General features: G+C 33.2%; 3 protein-coding genes across 4 annotated transcripts; 1 reads left to right on the forward strand and 2 right to left on the reverse strand.

Annotated features, from left to right (window-relative positions):
* The first annotated feature begins 285 nt into the window (after positions 1 to 285).
* Positions 286 to 7,507, forward strand: LOC129288213 (casein kinase 1-like protein 2). Of its 2 annotated transcripts, none has more exons than XM_054924711.1 (15): positions 286 to 552; positions 649 to 758; positions 847 to 887; positions 1,709 to 1,778; positions 1,890 to 2,038; positions 2,133 to 2,228; positions 2,329 to 2,399; positions 2,672 to 2,733; positions 2,831 to 2,894; positions 2,975 to 3,059; positions 3,154 to 3,280; positions 3,415 to 3,497; positions 3,575 to 3,638; positions 3,946 to 4,088; positions 6,800 to 7,507. In XM_054924711.1, exons 2-15 carry the CDS (start codon positions 683 to 685, stop codon positions 7,085 to 7,087), a joined length of 1,419 nt encoding a protein of 472 aa, XP_054780686.1. In that variant the 5' UTR covers positions 286 to 552; positions 649 to 682; the 3' UTR covers positions 7,088 to 7,507. The 2 variants fall into 2 exon arrangements, with proteins under 2 accessions (XP_054780686.1, XP_054780684.1); XM_054924709.1 differs by having other exon boundaries at positions 287 to 552; positions 656 to 758.
* Positions 7,508 to 9,007: 1,500 nt separating this feature from the next.
* LOC129289598 (uncharacterized) lies at positions 9,008 to 9,622 on the reverse strand. The gene has a single exon (XM_054926391.1). The coding sequence runs from the start codon at positions 9,451 to 9,453 to the stop codon at positions 9,151 to 9,153; it is 303 nt and encodes a 100-aa protein (XP_054782366.1). The 5' UTR covers positions 9,454 to 9,622; the 3' UTR covers positions 9,008 to 9,150.
* A 4,544-nt stretch (positions 9,623 to 14,166) lies between these two features.
* Positions 14,167 to 16,882, reverse strand: LOC129289407 (eukaryotic initiation factor 4A-10-like). The gene is made up of 5 exons (XM_054926168.1): positions 16,782 to 16,882; positions 16,134 to 16,203; positions 15,927 to 16,033; positions 15,078 to 15,508; positions 14,167 to 14,802 (listed from the first exon to the last, which is right to left on the reverse strand). Exons 2-5 carry the CDS (start codon positions 16,199 to 16,201, stop codon positions 14,167 to 14,169), a joined length of 1,242 nt encoding a protein of 413 aa, XP_054782143.1. The 5' UTR covers positions 16,202 to 16,203; positions 16,782 to 16,882.
* Positions 16,883 to 20,872: the final 3,990 nt, after the last annotated feature.

A 20,872-nucleotide genomic window follows, 5' to 3' on the forward strand; every position in this document is an offset into this window, starting at 1 on the left:
AAAGTGTTTTGGTAAAAAAAAAAATTATAAGAAAATATATACATTTTAAACCAAATAAACACATTTTTAAAATATCAAGATCACATATACTTGAGGAAAAAGAAAATTTCCATAGTTTACTGGCTCACGATAATATTAAGGGGAAGATGCACAAGAATAATGGTTCAATAAGGCCTAAACTGAAGGTTAAAAAAAGAAAAAACTCATTTGGATCAACAATAACAATAATAATGAAAAAAGCCTAAACTCATGAAAACAACGTCGTCGTTTTAACAGTGTCGGATGGAGAAACAGGAAAGCAACAGCGGAGGAGAAACATACAGCGTCAGCTCAGCTCCGAGAAAATCCGTATCGATTGGATCAAAGCGCCATGACGCTCCCTCTGGGGTTTTCTTCACCCTCTCTCCGTCCTCCGCCCTACGCTAAACTTTTATGAGCACAATTCCTCTCTTCCAATTCTCTGTTCCACCGTTTCCCCCTTTTCGTCTCTCTTCCATCACCTTGGATTTCTCTGCTGCAATGTCCACTTGAAGTCGTCCCTCAAGTACCGTGGTTGGTGATTCGCTTCCAATTTTCTATTCTGATGAAAATTCCTTTTCCTGTGGGGTTATAAACCCCAAACATTTTTTTTCGCTGATTTAATTCTAGGGTTTAGGCGTGATCGGTGATCAAATTTTGCTGGATGGAACCTCGAGTTGGAAACAAGTTTCGTCTTGGCCGGAAGATTGGTAGCGGATCGTTTGGAGAGATCTACCTCGGTGAGTTCGATTCCTTTCGCTTTTAATTTGTTCTTTTTTGCTGGGAATTCCTGAATTTTTGTTGATTTCTATTTTTTTCCACCGTCAGGTACTAATATTCAGACAAATGAAGAGGTTGCAATTAAGCTTGTGAGTACCCGTACCTACTTGAGTATGGATATTTTTTATTTTGAACTTTTGTCACGGGCGAATTCGGGATTATAGTTAATGACATTCAATGCTTAAAACGTGTTGCAGCTTCGTTTAAACTCGTTGTACTGATATCTTAATTTAGTTTTTTTTTTTTTAGCATTCTGGAATATGCTGCTGAGAAATGTAGTTGATCGTAGATTCTTATTGTACGATAAGATGCGTTACAACTCAAGTAATAAATTTGATTTACTTGTTTAATGCATTATGAATGCCCAGACCGCTATGCTTAACTTCTGGAGAACTTGATGAAGAATGAGTACTGGACAAGAAGAGATGATTGTACCATACTGCTACTGTATTTTGTTCAGAATTTCTTAGTAGTTATCTCATTGTAGTTTGCTTTATCAGTTCTGGTAAAGGGAGGAGTTCGTTGATAGGCTCAAAATGTTTATATTTTAGTACTGCAGTTGCAAAAAGGCAGAAGATTGTCTCCAGATGCTTTGGTGCCTCCTGCATATCTGATGTATATCTTATTATTCTAGATCCCTAGGGATTGATAAGCATTTCAAGTTTTTAGATCATCTGAATGTTTGTTGATAGTTGATTATTTGTTCATCCATTATGCTGGAATATGGTAATTGTAGCATTGGTTATCACTTGAAGGATTCTATCTGAGGCCTGAACTTAATTTCTTGGATCCTTTTCTTCATGCAATGCTTTGTTTTATCATCATTTTTAAGTCACTTCTTGGATATCTATGTTTGGTATAAGGGGTTGTGTTTAATGAAATGTTTTCCTCCCCTTTGCCTTTGACTCAGGAAAATGTCAAGACCAAGCACCCGCAACTGTTGTATGAATCGAAGTTGTATAAGATACTACAAGGAGGAAGTAATGACTCTTGTCACAATATTTCTGCCTGCTGGATTTCTTTGATTGTCACAGGCTCCATGTTACTCCCTTAGCTTAAACAATTTCTACTTGGCTACGTGTATTTGTCAGCTGGAATCCCAAACTTGAAATGGTTTGGTGTTGAAGGAGACTACAATGTGCTTGTAATGGATTTATTGGGGCCTAGTCTTGAAGATTTATTCAATTTTTGTAGTCGGAAGTTGTCCCTCAAAACTGTTCTCATGCTTGCTGATCAGATGGTAGGGTTCCCATACCAATGATCATTTTTTCTGTTATATTCCATTCCATATTTTTTTCTTTTTACTTAATGTGGCAACCTTGAACTATTGGCAGATAAATCGAGTTGAATTTGTCCATTCCAAATCATTTTTACATCGTGACATCAAGCCAGACAACTTCCTCATGGGCTTAGGGAGGCGTGCAAATCAAGTATTAATTTGATTCTTGCTTATTTATAATACTTTATTATATTGTGTCTTATATCGTATTTTATATGGATGTATAATTTTCTTAGTTGCCCCTATTGTAGGTGTACATCATTGACTTTGGTCTTGCTAAGAAATATAGAGACACTTCTACTCATCAGCATATTCCTTACAGGTAACTATTCTTATTGATTTGTTTTTTTTTTTTAAATTATTGCTGCTAGGTTGCAACTTACAAGCCTATTTTATTGTACCCAATGGTAATTTTCCCTTTGAGATGTATGCACACTCTTGTAATGTATGTTTTTATATTAATTTTTATTATGAATATCTTGAAATTAGTTTTTAAACTATTCACATTGATATAACATCTGTTTTTGGCAGCTTCAAGTAGCAGTGTACTTCTCTGCTGTTTGTGATAATTAATCATGCTGTAAACTTTTGCAGAGAGAATAAGAATTTAACAGGAACTGCAAGATATGCTAGCATGAACACTCATCTTGGAATTGGTATTTATCCCATAAGATATCCCCTTTCTTTTGTATGTATTGTGGTAAGCTTGTAAGTGATTATGATTTTGAATAATGTCCTTTTATTCTTTGTTAGAGCAAAGTCGTAGGGATGATTTAGAGTCTCTTGGATACGTTCTTATGTATTTTTTGAGAGGAAGGTAAACCTCCTTGTGCCTGTGCTACTACTTATACCTCTTTTCCCTTTTCTGCATTAAATTTTGACATGTTATTTTTATAGTCTTCCTTGGCAGGGACTGAAAGCTGGTACTAAGAAGCAAAAGTATGAAAAGATCAGTGAGAAGAAAGTTTCTACTTCTATTGAGGTAAACTTGCATGCTAAGACTGATCATACATATTATTTGTAATTTTGTCAACAATATTTATATTTTAACTGAATGTGGACTACCCTTTCTGTAGGCACTCTGCCGTGGTTATCCTTCAGAATTTGCATCTTACTTCCATTATTGTCGGTCACTTCGGTTTGATGATAAACCTGATTATGCTTATCTAAAGAGGCTTTTCCGTGACCTTTTTATTCGTGAAGGTTTGATGCTTCTTTTTGCTATAATTTTTATGCAATTTGTGGATTATAAGTTGTCCTTGATGATCGTATTTCTTTACAGACAGTTTTGTTATTTATTTCATGCCATTATTCTTATTATTTTCTGGTTTCACCAGGATTTCAGTTTGATTATGTCTTTGACTGGACCATTTTGAAATATCAGCAATCTCAAGTTCCCACTCCTCCTGCACGTGGTATTGTAAGTGACATTTGCATTTTGGTTGTTTTCTTTGCTTGTTGACAGTTGGTGATCTTGGTTAGAAATGTCACTCACAGGTTCCTGGTGTTGGACCAAGTTCTGGCATGCCACCAACGGTTGCAAATGCTGATAGACATTTAGGTATATGCTTGTGTGTTTAGATTGTTGCTTTGATTCTTATATTATTGATCTATGAAGTATATTGTTTGATCTTTAATCAAAACACCTTGAAGATGAGTAAAGCCGTTTTTCCTTCATTTTGCCTCTTAGTTGACTATTTGATACTAGGTTGACTTCCTCCATCTTGATGAGTGAATAAAATTTATAATATCTGCAAAATGATTATTGTTACAAGGTTATCTTTTTTTCTGTTTTTTTGGCTTAGTCTTAAATATTTTCTTTTGTGATTCATTATTGTGTATTTTACAGCATATTGACTTGATTGTAGGCGGGGAAGATAGTAGGCACACTGGTTGGACTTCATCGGATCCTACTCGGAGGAGAAACTCTGGCCCTATTGCAAATGATGGCATTTTACCAAGGCAAAAAGCCCCAGTTACAAGTGACTTGACTGGTTCTAAAGATGCTATGGTGTGTATGTTTCACTGCTTGGGATTTTCTTCCTTTGGGTGTATTTCTTGAACAAAGTTGAAGGATTAAAGTTGATTTCTTTTTTCTTTGGATAGAAAAAAGAATTTATTGAATAGAAGAGATGAGCTTTACAAAAAGGAGGACAATGAGTCCTTGGAAATCAAAGAAAAAATGGTGGGTTCATTAGCTAAAATGAGGAGTCCAATCCATTGGCAAATCCTCATTGGAAGCCCTCGTAAAAATGAAAACCAGTGGCTTTAACCCATAAGGGAATGAAAAACTAAGCTTTGCGCGCACACATTCAATATAATTAGCATAAAGGTTAAACAACATGAAAGAAAATTGAGTTTCAAACAAGTATTTGAAATGAAAAATAAGATATCCCTACCAAGCTACCAATCTGCATATCTTCTAGTGACAAATATTGGTGGGAAGGGGAGCCACCTCTTGTCCTATTGGGCTAGGTTGTCAGTGGCAGGAAGGAGATACCAATTTGGATCTCTTTTGACATCACAATATTCCTGATAAGTTCTTGAACCATTTCAAAGTGTTTCAAAACTTGTTAATGCGTTTTGGAATGATTCTGAACTTTTTATTTTGGATTGCCAAGGGGCCAAGTAAAGTTGCATATATATTATTCAGACTTCACTAAAAAGGGGGAAACAGGGCAATGTTAGAATGCGTTCCACCATGAGTTAACTCCTTCTGGGTTTGTCTCCAAAGATGGTGGAATCACTGCTGGGAATTTCAGTTACTCAAAGTATTACTTTACCATTGTAGTCTTCTCTTTATTTGTCTCATTACCCAGGAAAAAAAAAAAAAAGAAATACACAAAATCCTTGCAGGACCCCATTTTCGTTTCTACTCCATTCTATGTTATGATATCAAATGAGTCCAAATCACGTGAAAAGATAGGCGTATTGGGCCTTCATCTCCTTTAGTCTAATAAAAGGGCTTTACCTTAGAGGGAATGGGGATATGGGGAAGCATATGCTGATGTTAAAGGTGCTCACCTCAGTGCCTGAGGCGCGTCGGTGAGAAGCCAAATGACTCTAGTGCCTCTCATAGTATGAGAGCACTTGCTGTATCAAGGCACCAAAAGGCGAGTGCCTTTGACACTTCTACATGAAGAAAGTCCCACCTTAGGCGCCTTGGACATTTGATGGAGAAAGTCCCACCTTAGGCATGTTAGACATATGAAGGAGTTGGATTGAAAGTCCGAGCCTAAAATCTATAAAATACTATATGAAAGTTCCACATATTGGGATCAGCACACTATTCATCTATTTTTTGTTCATGTCACTTTTTCAGAAAATATATGTACAGAGTTATTTCAATTTACATTTATCTATTTTTTGTCTATTTGTCTTGTTCTCTTTAGTGCTTCTCACCTCAGGCATTTTACAAGTATGGTGCATTGGGGGCGTTTTTCATCTTTTACTACTTTCTGATTTTCACTACAAGGAAGAAACCTACCCAATAAGAGTCTTTGACATGCTTGGTTTATGCAAGGAGCAAGCAGGGCTGGGCCCAGGTAGGGAGAGAGGGGAGGGGGGACTATCATGGGAGAGATGAGGATTTGAGGGAGGTGCAACATTCCTAGCTGGTAGTTGAGGGGGCCTTGTCTCTCCAACACCAGGGTAGGGTTATTCCATTTCAAGTTTTCTTTCTTTTTCATCACTAGCGTCATTGATAGTTTTCTCTCAACTGATGTGATAGTCCTTATTCCTCATTATAGTAAAGTATGAGCTTGCTGAATAATCATAAAAGCCTGAATTCCATCAGGGAGCCTTGGCTTTTCTAGGCTCTCTAGGAAACTTTGATGATGAAAAGCATTGTGCTTTTGGACTTTGAACAAAAAATATAGAGAACAAGAATAAGAACCTAAAGAATCCAAATTCCAAATCCTTCTACCAGGTATAGTAGAAGCATGGCATGATAAAGCAAGAATGTTATGAAAATTTTATGAAGACTTATTATTTAGAATGGTTAGAAAACCTGCAAATGGAGCATTGATTGATGTGGATAAACTGATAAATTCACGGACTTCTAAAGATGAATTAACATCCAGTGGTTCTCTCAAAGCTGAAAGCAAGAACCATTCCCAACTCAAGAAGCAATCAGGGGTAATAGGAAACGATATACCTGAGAGAAATCATTTCAGGGGTTTACATTAGCAGCAGCAATCCCTTTGTTGGAGTTCTAACCATTCTGATAAACTCCATATTTGCCCTTATAAACTCATGCCATAAAGATTCAGGCTCCAAAAGAAACCACCATAGCCACTTAGCCATTGGGGAGATTAGACACCAAATTACCAAGATCCAACCCCCATTTACCATTGTTGTCAGTGGGCTTTACTTGTACAAATGGAATGCAAAACAGGTAACGATTTTTGTTTTCTTTGGAGTCCAAGCTTGTGCTGGACGAATTATATTTGGTTGCTGGAGTTTTCTCCTACTGTGTTGACTTTAGTAATGTGCTAATGCATGTGTGTGTGTGTAGTTCATATTTCCTGGGCAATGAAAGCAACATGTGCCTTTTTGTTTTGTTTGGGGCATTTTTTAAGTGAGTAAGACCTGATCTGCTTAGTTGCTTTATGATCATGCTGCAATTTCTTGTCAGTGAAGGTCACACCTGTCTGTCTGTCAATTTTATTTTGCGCTTTATTCCATGTCAAACTTTTGACTAACTATGTATTGATTATGCAGTTGTCAAGCTCCATTCTCTTCAGGGCAAGTGGGTCACAAAGGCGAGGTGCTGCTTCTGGCAGTCGTGATGCAGTTGTTGGCAGTGAGACTGAACCCTCTCGCCCTCTTGCAGTGGATGCGAGTCCTGGAATGCTTCGTAAAGTCTCTGGTGCTCAAAGAAGTTCTATTATTTCATCAGAACAAAACCGGACTTCATCTGGAAGAAACTTGTCAAATGTAAAGAATTTCGACTCAACTCTCAGAGGTATTGAGGGCCTGCATTTTAATGATGAGAGGGTGCAGTATTAGCAGCTGCCTCTCTTGGTACCTTGTCTTTCTTGTAAATTCTGAAAAAGTTTCATGCTCTTTCACATGCTTTACTCAACGGAGTGTTGGCTGTTCATTGTTCGAAGAAAGCTGCGACAAGTTGGGAAGTCACTTTAAGAAGTATACAATAAAGACATGCTTAGGTGGATTCCTGACTATCTCTAGCCTGTTATCAAGGCTTTTTGTTAATACTGTTAATGTACTGATATTGGCTTTACATCATCTTTACTGTATTTGGTCTTGAATTTCTAATCATATCTGGCAAATATCTGGATTTAAACTATTCTACTGTGAGACTTTTAAGTAGGAGAATGCAAGGTTTTGTGATCGCTGATCAAGATGTGAACATAATTATGGGTTGGTTTCTTGTATGACAACGAAGTTGGAGATTTTGACCGTCAAGTATATTTAGTTTCAAAAGTTGATCAACTGGTTTTGTTTTGTTTTGTTGACCAGAACAGCATGAATTACCTACACCAAGAGGTTTGTTTTGTTTTGTTTTGTTTTGTTGGCCAGAATTCCCAGGTTTGATTGGCGTTGTTTTGAACAGAATCTCCTGGAAATGGGTAGGCATTTAAACATGCGGGTTAGGGCTGATATAGCTTAGGATTTTGCTTACGGTGATTGTGTACTTGTAATTTATATTGGAATAGATTACGTCTCTTCATATATAGCATTGTCATAGTTTGTATCTATAACTGCTTTTCGCATTTCATACGATTCATTTTGTCGAGCAAAATGAAGTTCTAACACTAAAATGATAAGCTCTTCTCCGTGTGAGATCTTCCGAGATCTCTCAATGTAAAGGGTGGGCGAATGAGGCTGATGCGATATGTGAAAGTTACACCTGATAAGTTTTAATTTTATGGAAGTGTTTAGTGAAACGTGTGAACATAAAAGTTTAGTTCTAAACTCATCAAATTTGTAAACTGCATCAATGATCGGTAAGTACATTAATTTTAGGCTAAGTTTCAGGTGATTAACCAGTACGCTGTAGCGTTATGCTTAATGGCCTAAATGTAAAAGGCTTGTGATAAATTTGTACCGACGAATGAATCTCATTAAACAAGTTTCGTTCTCAACCATCTCTCTCTCTCTCTCTCTCTCTCTCTCTCTAAATTTCTTATGACAAATTTTGAGGCGAGAAAAATAAAAAGAAAACAATTAATTCTAGAAGACTAGATAACAATTATATTTATAACTAACATCTTTTTTTGTCCAATTTGACTCTTTCATATAATTATTATTACAAAATGGAGATCTTGAATCAATAAATTGTGCTAGTATTAACATTAGTTACACAAAGGATAGGATGGAAAATTGAAAATTATAATCCTGACTTGATATCTTGAGAACACTTCAAAAATAATAATTGTACGCATCAACTCAGATGTCAAGATAGGAAAAATCATTTTCTAGTGCACAATATTAGACTATTAAAAAGCTAATGTAAAAATCAATTTCATTAACTTTAGAAAGAAAAGATGATTGAGGTGTTAAATATATATATATATATATATGGTATAATTTTTTTTCTTTTCATATTGAATCTAAATAATTCAAAAACTATCAAGCAAAGAGAAGTGGAGAAAGAAGATTTTTTTTTGGGGGGGGGGGGTCTCAATATACGCAGAAAATATTACACAGATATGTTCTTTTATAGCCAATTCCTTTTTTAAAATTTTCTGAGAGGAAGCTAAATAGAGATATCCATGAAACTCTGCCTCGCACAGTCAAAATTAACTGCCATCATAGTGAAGAAGACAAGCACATACATACTTGGATCAGAGGCTGAAACGTTACAGAATCAGATTAATCCCCACAAAACCCAGTCAGCTTTCTGAAATAATTAAAATTGAAAATTACCCAAAAAAGAATCTAATGAAAAGCATAGAACCATACTTCAAAGATGAACAGAAAATCACCATTTGACATTCCATACATAAACATAATAGTTCATGAAACTCCATACATCACAGAGAGACAATTTTAGTTGAACATATTCAGAATTCAAAGAAAAAAAAGTACAAACTAGTAAGTATTAATCACCACCATCCATAGATGACATGGTTATAAGAGCTCTTGATCCACCTGAAGCTCTTCCTCAGAGACCCTTTCATTTTGCCTTCCATGTCATACACTCTGTAGCTAGCAACTCTCTTCTTCCTCTGCATTTCTGGGTCACTGAAACTCCAACTTTTTGAAACTTTCTTCCCTTTCTTCATCTTCCCCTCCTTCTGATTACTATAATTAGCACTGTAACTCCGCAGATCTTGCATGTTTCCTGGGAATCCCCTCCCTCCTGAGTTACAACTTTCATCTCTGCATGATCTGGATCTGAATTCCATGGTCGACAGAGGAAATATTCAGATTACAGAGCAAATGGAAAAAACTGAGGATGTCTTTATGAGGTGAGGAGAAAATGAAGGGGAAAGTAAAGAAATGATTGATGGGTTTTGCTTTTTCTTTCTCTCTGCTCTCTCTCTCTCTCTCTCTCGTCCTGAATTGTGTTATGATTGTTTAGTACTTTGCCTTTTAAGGTTTACTTTATGTAATCAAAGTTTTGTATGAATTAGTAGCGGTTGAAGAAGATGATGGTGTTATTAGTAGTATTTATTTAATGAAGTGTGTGGGGTATAGCCACATATTCTACTTTGCTTGACATTGCAGAATTGCATGAAGCTTTTTGCCTTTTTGCTTTTGGACTTAGACCGGTTAATGTACACGTGGATCTTTATTAATTTATTGCAAAATAAAGTCGAGAAAATTCTTGTATAAACATGATACACTAAGTTATTCAGAATCTATCTAATAAAATATATCATATTGGCTGATTATAAATATAAATTGATTCGATAGATGGAAAAAGATAAAAAAATTAAAGAATATTATTCCAAAAATAAAATTATTAAAGATAATAACACATAAGATTTTATTTAATTAAATTTGTATAATTTTGTTAAATAAAAATAAATGACGATTTGGATTTAGTGCATGTTCTTAGAATGGGTTCCAAGTGCCCGTCCTATCTAAGTCACTAAAATTCAAATTAACTATTTAAATAAACTTACTTATTTATTAATATCAAGTTGACTATAAATTTAAAATTGTTAACCTGAACTCCAAAAGTCTAGATGGTTAGTGCTTGTACTAGGTACTAAATCTAAATACATGAATGATATGGTATATCCGGGCTATATAAGAATTTTCCTAAACTCTTGCTATTAAATAAGTGAAAGGGATTAGACACTCTCTTAGTAAGGTTAAGAGTTTATGGACAAAAAAAAAACATTTTACTTTATGAGCGTCTCCGTTAATATTCAAATCCAATCAAGTAGTATCTGATACCAGATAATTATAGGGGGAAAAAATCTTTGGAGTGAAAAGGAAACTACAATATTCATGACTTTTATAAATATATTTTACATTTGACATTGAAAATATAAATGAATTAATTGAATATCTATGTGCGTGTGAGATTAATATCATTTAGATAATAGAACACATTAGAATCTTACATATCTCATACATTCATTATTCTTTTTCAAGTTGTGTAATTTGGGTTTAGTAAAATTAAAATTTTATAGGTTTATATCTTTCCTTATTATTTACTTGATTTATCAAAACAGTACGTATTTAGAAAATGATACCATGATAATTATTAGTTTTTTAAAAAATTCAAACTTGCGGATCACTCTTACTCTCTTATTGAAGCTTTTAAATTTACTTAACAAACAAAAATGATGCTGGCCTGAGTATGAGTGCAAAATAACTTATAATTATATTCTTTTTAAAACAGTACAATAGGCGAGGAAAATGTAACTTTGCAATGCTTTTAGGGTAGTTGCATGACCAAGATAATTGCTTAGTATTTTCCCAACAAAATTTATGAGATAACTTCTGGCTGGAATTTATTCCAGGGTTAATGACTTCGGTTTGTACTAAATATTTTCGACAATTTAGAGGTGTTTTTTTTTGAAAAAATTTTAAATTGACTCTTATCTTAGAATGTTTAGGTTGAAATTTTTAAAAATTATACTTCTTTGGAAAGCCTGATAATAACTTTTTAAGACATAATAATAAGCCCACCAATGTTGGAGTAGGTTTTATCTCTAAAAATAATAACTATAATTGTTAAGATTTGTCGTTAAACTTTTTAAAATCAGGATACCTAGAAGTAACTTTCCCTCAACCTTTTGGCTTGTTTTTTGTAAAAACATGTGAAATGAATTTTATGGGAGAAAGTGAACAAAATCTAACCTGAAAGAGAGACCCATTATGCGTGTTGATAGAAATGCAAAACACTGATTTTGAGATGTCCATTGTGGTCCAAATCTTGAATAGTTCCCCAATTTGCTTTCCCCATGTTGAGTGGGAGGCTTCTTCAATCTAGAGGATCAACATTTCAAGGCAAAATTTCAAGTTCAGAAAACTTAATATTTTGAATAAAAAAAATTACTAGTACTTCAGTCATGGAGATCATAACCAGAGCAAGCTTGTATTTTTAAAAGAATTTAAAATAAGTTGCATTATTCATAACTTGTAAATAACATGACTTATTTATATTTTACAGTAATTTTTTTTAATTTTGTTACTCTCTCTCTATACCAACGAAAAAAAAAGAAAAGGATATGGGATAGGTATAAATACTAAACTTGCATACTGTTATTGACTTTGTCATCTTTCATAATGCATAGCATTACCTAAGTTACAAACATTCCGTTCTTGAAGAAACTTGCTGTGGGAGTTTCGTGAAGAATGAAACTTAAAGTAAACTTTGCATATTTGTTATTAGGTTTTAATTTTGTTTTAAAATCAATGGCGCTGAACCTAAAAAGCAGTGATAACAAACACTTGAAAAATATGCATGATTTTGTCTCTCTGTAAAAACTTTACTTTCAAGCTTTAGGTCAAATGCATGGTAACATGCATAATTAGTAGAGTCATTGGAAGCAATCTTGCAGAAAATAATCACACTTGTCCCACTTCTTGATGATAGCCTACTTGATAAGCAATTCAATGTCTTTCTCAACCATGCATACTCTCATCATTTAACACTAACAATAAAAAACAATTTTTCTTTGTAAAGTATTTGAATAATAGCCCTAATGGGAGATGGCCTTGTGCCACAGTGGCACCAGCACTCCTCCTTGAGGAGGACGTGCGTTTGAGTCCAGAGTGGGCAATTGTGGAGGGTGTGTGAGTTTCCTTTCTATGGAGAATGACTGTAAATATGGATGAGTGAGTGTGTATTATTGGGTAGTTGTCCCTACCAAAAAAAAAAAAAAAAGAATGACAGCCCTGACGTGAACACAAATGACATCCATGACGACATTAAGAATAAGAGTCAAAAAGTTAGAGGGAATATTTGGACTATTAGAGTTTACTTAGTTTATTTCAATCAAACTATTTTTATTGAACGTTTGTATTTAATTTTCCTGTGTTTTATTTATGTACTATTTTAAGCCTTAATAGCCTATTTTGGGCTTTTGGATTTAACTTATCTATAAGGTTTATAGAGAGCCTTAGTTGAGTTATGAGTTTTTTATTTCTTTAAATACTACTCTTATATAAACAGCATAAATAAAAAGACATATGGAATAAAAAATTTATTTTTTTTAAACTTATTTATTGATATTCAGGGTTGAATTCCTTGTTTGAGAGATCCTAAGCATTTGGATTATCTTGGGCTTGGGGGGGTGGTTTTCCATATCATTTAGTAATCAGAGCCAAGTTTCTTCTAATAGATTGTATCCTTCCATTTTATTCATCTTCGTCTTTTCACCAGTCCATCCTTTCATCTATTCATCTTTTTTCATTTATCCATCCTCCTTTATGGAGAAATAGGAAAAAAATTGACTTAATTAAGCTAAATGGATTCTAGTTATGGATGCCACATAGGATGCCACTTGTGCTCACATCACGCCCCTTTATGAATCACAATGATAAATGAAGTGTCTATTTTTAAATTTCAGCTTCTCAACAAAACACATCATTTTACAAACCATGTATGTGTGTGTGTGTAATAAATGATATTTAGTTTCAAATCTAATCCAGACTTCTTCTCTACAAGCCACCCACAGTATAAATAGAGTAAGAAAGAAAGATGGTTTGGGGGAACTCATAGATTAAGTGAGGTCCATCAAAACTTCCCTCTTTCTTCTTTCTAGTGAGAAGCCACAATCATCTAATTTTAAATATGAAACTTTATTTTATTGTAAAAAAATTTAAGTGAGTTGACTTCTAAAAATTTATAAAAGCAAATTTGAAGCTTTTAATTTGATTAGAGAGATTGAATATCTATATTCTTTATTCATATGAAATATTTGATATACTTTTATATATAATAATCACTTGATAGCATGCATGTCTGTGTATATTATTTTTCCATTTCATATATTAAAGGTTTGTTAATAAATAATTAACTTCCCTCCCACAACCCCCACCCCCCCCAAAAAAAAGCAACACAAAAACTTGCAACCAAAAAAAAGCAACACAAAAACTCGCACATTATTGCTAATTATTATTTTTCAAATCAGTGAGCTTGTTGTCATGAATGATATTTTCGTGGCCGTGTAAAAACTAATATAATGAACGATCTACTGGTTAGCCTCGCACAATATGGGAAAAGGGGGAGACATTAGCATTTGGGTATGTTCTGCCTTAGTCTTCGGGCTAAGTGCACAACTGATCTGGGGCTAATGCCGCCTCCCTGATAAGCCCATGGCAGGGTGAAACCAGTAAGATTTGTATGTGGAAAGGCTGGTTCCGAGGATTATGAGGTCCTCGGGATGCCGCACGGGCGCTGTGTGCTACGCCAGACTCTAAGCCCATGACATTGTGCTGTGCTGCTACTGCAAAGGATAACCTTCATGGGAAGGACTAGAGGGAATGTCAGATACAACAATAAATGAATGAATTTTGTATTAAATCCATTACAAATTATGGCCATATGCCTCTGAATCTAACGGTAAAATTTTAGAAAGAATAGAACAAAAGAAGAAGATAGAACTTGTCAAAAAGAAGCCCTGATTACTCAACAGAGAACAAAAATTAACTCATCAAAGCAGATCAGTAACATTTGATGGCAGCTCCTCTATGGTCACATTATAGAACTTCTGAATATCAGACAACATTCTCAAATCATCCATACTCACAGAGTTTATAGCAACACCTTTTCTTCCAAACCTTCCACTTCTCCCAATCCTATGCAGATAGTTTTCAGGTTGGGTTGGAAGATCATAGTTTATAACCAAAGAGACTTGCTGCACGTCTATACCTCGAGCCAAGAGGTCAGTTGTGATCAGAACTCGCGATGAGCCAGACCGGAATTCACGCATGATAATGTCACGAGCGTTTTGATCCATGTCACCATGTGTAGCTGAGACAGTATGATCATTGCTTCTCATCTTATCAGTGAGCCAGTCCACCTTTCTGCGAGTATTCACAAAAATGACACTTTGTGTGATAGCTAGCGTTTCATAAAGATCACATAATGTCTCCAGCTTCCACTCTTCTTTCTCAACATTGACATGAAACTGTTTGATACCCTCAAGGGTCAGTTCATCACGCTTCACCAAGATTCTCACCGGTTTATTCATAAACTTCCTTGTAATATCAAGGGCTTCTGGTGGCATTGTAGCAGAGAACACTCCAACCTGAATTTTACCAGGCAGTAGCTGGAATATGTCATAGATCTGCAATACAAACCAAACTATTAATAATCTCATGCCTAAGAGAACAAGCTGATGCCATCTAACAGAAGACTTGAGACATGGAATATGTGATGCATGGACGATCACATGTTCTAGACTAGATTGGCTGTAATCAATATGTAATTCATAGAAAATTTGGGTTAAATCTCCATAATCATGCATTTTCCCTGTATACATGTTTCAGAGACTGAAACTCTAAGGATGATGACAGACAACTAATGTTAAAACAGTCACCATTGATAAGCTAATTCACAAACCTGGTCCTTGAAACCACGTGAAAGCATTTCATCAGCTTCATCTAAGGCAAACATCTTTATGTGGTCTGGGCAAAGAGATTGCCTTCGTAGCATGTCAAACACACGGCCGGGAGTGCCAACAACAACATGGACACCAGATTGGAGCATTCGCTGATCCTCACGTACACTTGTGCCCCCAACACAAGCATGAACCCTCACACCAAGGTAATCACCAAGAGCTCTCATAACTTTCTCAATTTGCTGTGCTAGCTCCCTTGTTAGTGCTAAAACCAAGGCCTGGCACTCAACCAATCCATAATCAAGCTGTTGTAAAATTCCAGAACAGAAAGTGGCCGTTTTCCCAGTCCCAGATTGAGCCTGTTGAATCACATCAAGACCTCTGCAGAAAGGAACAATTCCTCTTTGTTGAATTGCCGATGGCCTCTCAAAACCTTTAAAACAAAAATAATATGTTAAATGCATTTCTTCTTGTTTTCATTTTTAAAAGATACGGTACTAACTCTTTGCTAAAAAATGTAGACAGCTTCAAAACAAGGGGAAAATATCAGAAATTGTGATCCATCACAAGTTATTATTTAACTGTGCGATTTGGTTTCATGTCAGAAACACTAAAACCATGATTTCAGCGTTTTCCGATGTGAAACCAAACACGCTCTAAATTCTTTTCTATAGAACTACTACTAAGCTTGCTTCCTGATGTCAAAAAACTGTTAACCATAAATTTTCTCAAGCCAAGTCAAGCTAGAAATTATCAATTAATTCTAGATAAATAATATGCATAAGAAAACATATAGATGATAATTGTCCTAAGGAATTGATAATGAAAAAGAACTTTCTGCCAATACATACCAAAAGCATAAATGCCTCTTAAAAGATTTTCTTGCAACCCCATGGCATCAAAAGTGTCGTAAACTTCATCATATGAGATGAAGAATTCTTCTCCATCAGTGGAAAGCCTGAGTAATCCGTTTGCTACAAGTCAAATTACAGCATAGGCACTTAAATAATTAGTCCAAGCATTGCAAGAAGTGAACAGTATCTCGCACAGTGACTTACAATTCAGTCATCTTAGCATCATATTGACAACCATCAAATTGTGTTCTTTCTGGAGCCAGACCTGCCATCACTACAATGCGGGGAAAACCAAGTAGTCAAGTAATCTGAAAAACTGTAGAAAAGCTAAAACAGATAACAAAAAGAGGCTCCAAAATTATTCTGAAACAACGCAAGTCACAGATATAGATACAAATAACAGTAATTGATTATATTCTCAGCCAAAGGAAGGATTTTCTTGCTCTCCTCCAAGAGGAAAAGGTATATGTGAATTTCTATATTTGTCAAGACTATCATTTATCGTATAAAAATAAGATCCCAATATTGGAAACATTTAACAACTTTTGATAGCTGCATTATTAAGTATATCATTTTACTGCAGATTATTGAGTAGCGCATCATCGTGCTTATGCCACAAAACTCTATACAACAATGCATGAATGAAAAACCCATAATTCCGAGAACAAGAGCTTTTCTACGTTACATTATCGTCCCTTAATTCCCGGGCAACGAAAAAGATCACCAAAAAAAAAAAATTGCACTGGTTCACAGAATAAGAACTCTCGGAAGAAGCAGTCAGATCAACCCCAGATTCCATTCAGACGAGAGAGAGAGAGAGAGAGAGAGAGAGAGAGAGAGCAAATTAGGTACCTGGTAGTACGTTGAAGCTTGCTTGTATAGCTACTAACAATAGAGAATAGAAAGGAAGAGAGGAATTAACAGTTGAAAGCGACTTCAAAAGGACATGAAGGTTTCCACAAACTCCTCGGATCTGCACTGTGGAGTTGAAAGCAGGTGAACGCAGGACGTAGAATTGTATTCTAACACCGTTTTCCCCACCTAATTCTAACGCCTTTCATACACAAACATGGTATGATATCGTTCCCAAAATACTTGGAGTAATTCTTATCAGTATATCTAATGTATTTTACAATATCAGATAACTTATCTATTTTCCAAAATCAAATTAATATATCAACAATAAAACAATATCAATATAAATTATTATTAATATATATAAAAGTATAATATAACTAACTTCTTTTATACACACAATAGAACTAACTTTTTATCCACCGTAATCAGATTTTTCTTAATTTTTCTTGTTATTTATCTTCCCTAGTGTATTCACTTGATTTAAATTATTTTAAATTCTTATGTCATTACTACATTATGTTATAATTTTCCTTTGTATTCATCATCATCATCATATATATATGTAAAATATATCTTACTTCCCGTCCCTCGTATCTGATTTCTTTCTTTTTCTTCTTATTTATCTGTACTTACAATTTTTTTATATTAATTTTTTCAAAAGAAAACCGCCTTAAAATTGAGGGCAATTTTATGCTCTTCATAGTAGTGAAAACTGAGTTAACTTTATAAGTTGAACTAGCAAATTATTAAATTAATTTATTTGCTAGGTTCAATAAAATATTTTGTTTATATCCATGACTTGGCTATACTTTTAAGGTTAAATTATATATTATTTTCTTGAGTTTTAAATCCATGCATAATCTCCTTAATTTATAAAACTTTACAATAAACCCCTCTCAACTCTTATATTTATGTAAATAATTATATATGATTAATTTTATACATTAATTATATACACATAATTTAAAGTTTAGGGGGTCATCCGTATATCAATCAAAGTATGGAAGCTAAAATGCACACAAAAATAAAATTTAAGGGGATACATAATTAATTATTAGTAGTTATTTACATAACCTTGAAAGCTCAAGGAGGTTTATTATTAAGTTTTAAAGGTTAAATGGGTTATTTGTACATGATTCAAAGTTTAGGAGAGTTCTATGTAATTTAACCTAAACAAAGTTTATTTGTAAGTTTTAAAGGTTAAATGGGTTATTTGTACATGATTCAAAGTTTAGGGGAGTTCTATGTAATTTAACCTAAACAAAGTTCTATGTAAGTTTATTTACATAAACTTGAAAGCTCAAGGAGGTTTATTATTAAGTTTTAAAGGTTAAATGGGTTATTTGTACATGATTCAAAGTTTAGGAGAGTTCTATGTAATTTAACCTAAACAAAGTTTAGGGGAGTTCCATGTAATTTAACCTATTTTTAATCATAATCATTAAGTGTCCGTTTGTTTAAGATTAAAAAATAAGTAATTTTTAGATAGTCCAGAAATTTTATAAAAAGATATTTATTTTGTAGAGATTTATAAAAAGCAGATATTATTTTATGTTTAGTTATAATAATAAAAAGTGATTATTAATTAGTTATTTTTAAATTTTATGATATCTTTTTTTATTTTTGTTTTATCAAAATTATTTATTATTATATTATTTTAAAATTTTATGATATCTTCACATATCCTATCTCTTTAAAACACTCTCTCATCTACTGTATTAGATTATTTTTAAAAGCTACTCAAAGTAGCTTCTTAAAATAATTACATATTTGCTTCTTTTTTTTTTTAGATTCTAATTATTTTTAAAAGTTCAAACAAACATCATAAAAACTCATAAAATAAATTTTTTAAAAAAATAAGTTATTTTTTCGTAAAATAAGCTAAAACAAATGAGCCCTAAATCAATGCATTGATCAGATTAATGACAAGTTGGATTTTTTAAAGCTGGTTATTCAAGCAACCTGAACTTATTTGGGTCAGACTTAAAATACTTGAATATATATATATATATATATATATAATTATATAATTATATAGCCAACCTTGACTTTAACACTTCAAGCTTTTAAGTTTATTCGAATTAACCTGAATACCCAAATTGTTAAAAATTATTTTTATTTTATTTTATTTTTAGCTAATTTCAATTTTTATCTTATTTTAATTTTATTTTATTAAGAATAATCAAAAGAATTTGGGTATTCTAATTAAGCCTATTCAAATTCAGGTTTGACCTAAATTTCTTCAAATTTTTTCAAGTGGCCTAGGTAAACTCAAAACAAAGAAAATATTCTAAATCTCAAACCTAACCTTGACCCTAAAATTTTTTAAACTTATTCAAGATTGGTTCAAATTGTCTCTTCTAAATTTTTAGTAGTTGGTTGCTATGAATTTTATTACAATTTTCTTCCTTTTAATTTTTTTGGCTTGTCACATTTTTCTTATCCTAGGAAAATTTGAAAGTAGAAAGTTATGCTTACCATACAAATTAATTAGATCACGTCCATATTACGTGTAACTATAAATTTCACTAGACTAGATGTTCTCCAAAAATTATTTTTAAAAATATTTTTAGACAAATTTCATATTACCAATCTAAGACTCACAATTGATTAATTTTCCTACACAGCTGAAATAAAGCTTGGATTTTAAGTGATTTTTTTTTTACTTACTTATGTATAAAATTTTATGTGAAATCCACCAAGTGATGATTGGTGCAAACTTAACATGGATAGTGCTTTCTCCACGTATATAAATGAGATTGGTTGTGGTGGATTAGTACACAACTCAAAAGGGGAGTTTGAAACTTGATTTATGTTTAAAATGAATGATAGGAATTCATTTCGTGTTGAGCCTTGAGCCTGCTTGTGGGGCTTTAAAGTTTCATGGGATCTTGACTATAGGAAGCTCATACTTGAATTTGATTCATGTTAACCTATCAAGGCACTTAATAATATTGACCTTCTTAACTAATTGAATGCTGATGTTATTGGTGAAATGCAATTGTTGCTAGTCTAAGATTGGGTGGTGCCCATCTAGTGCATTTCGAGGGATGCCATTGGAGCTGCTGACCTTCTTTCCAAGCTAGCTTTTTTTTTTTTTTTTTTTACATTAATAGGTTTCACCCTGACTTCTTCCCTCCCCTTGAATTAGGGACGTTTCTATGTTTGCCATAAAGGGGACAATTGCCCAACTAGTCCAAGAAGATATTACTTAAAATAATAATAAATAATTTTAGTTGTCCCTCTTAAAAAATTCCAATTGTCCCCCTCACTTCAAAAAAATTCACTCATGCCCTTATAAAAGTTTACTTATTCCATTATCTAAAATTATATATATATGTGTATTTTATAAACTTAAACAGAAGTAGCTTTAAAATGGAAAAGAAAAAATTTAGAAAAAAAAATTGCTCATGAAAAATTTTATCAAAAAAAAATTATTTACCATATAAAAGAGGTATATTAGTTTTATTTAATGAAAACTAAAATCATGATTCTAATAGATATAACAAATATTTATATAAAGAGAGTATTTTATGTTATTATAATGTTATATTTTAATATTTAATTTTATTAACTTATACCATTAATTAAATTTAATAGATATTTAAAATTGTTTATTTTATAAAAATATTAATATTTATTTTAAGTATAACTTATGCCCTCATTGATTAATTTTTTTAGATCTGTCACTGCCCTGAGTTAGTTATTGTTCTAATACAAGACATTAGCATTGGCGCTTAGTTTCTTTCTTCTTGTGTATATAAAAAAAATTATGTAAATTAGATTCTTGAAACTCACCAGTTTTATATAATTTTATTAACTAAAAAAAATGATTACAGTAATAATTATATGAGAAAATACCTTTGCTCCTTATAGTTTATCCGATCCCTGTAATTTTATTTGTTTTAATTGGGACCTTGTATTTTTCACTATTAATACAGTTAATCCTTTTCCATCTAACACCGTTTAAATCAATGACAAATCCATTAACTCTGTTAGTCTAACCTGATTAGCAGCCAGATAGATTAATTTTTTTACACCGTGAACTAACAGCATGTGCTAAAGGAAGAGAACGAAACATCAAT

Source organism: Prosopis cineraria, unplaced genomic scaffold (genome assembly GCF_029017545.1).
Source record: "Prosopis cineraria cultivar Desert tree isolate PC_DT_omini unplaced genomic scaffold, ASM2901754v1 PC12, whole genome shotgun sequence".
Classification (NCBI taxonomy): Eukaryota; Viridiplantae; Streptophyta; class Magnoliopsida; order Fabales; family Fabaceae; genus Prosopis; species Prosopis cineraria.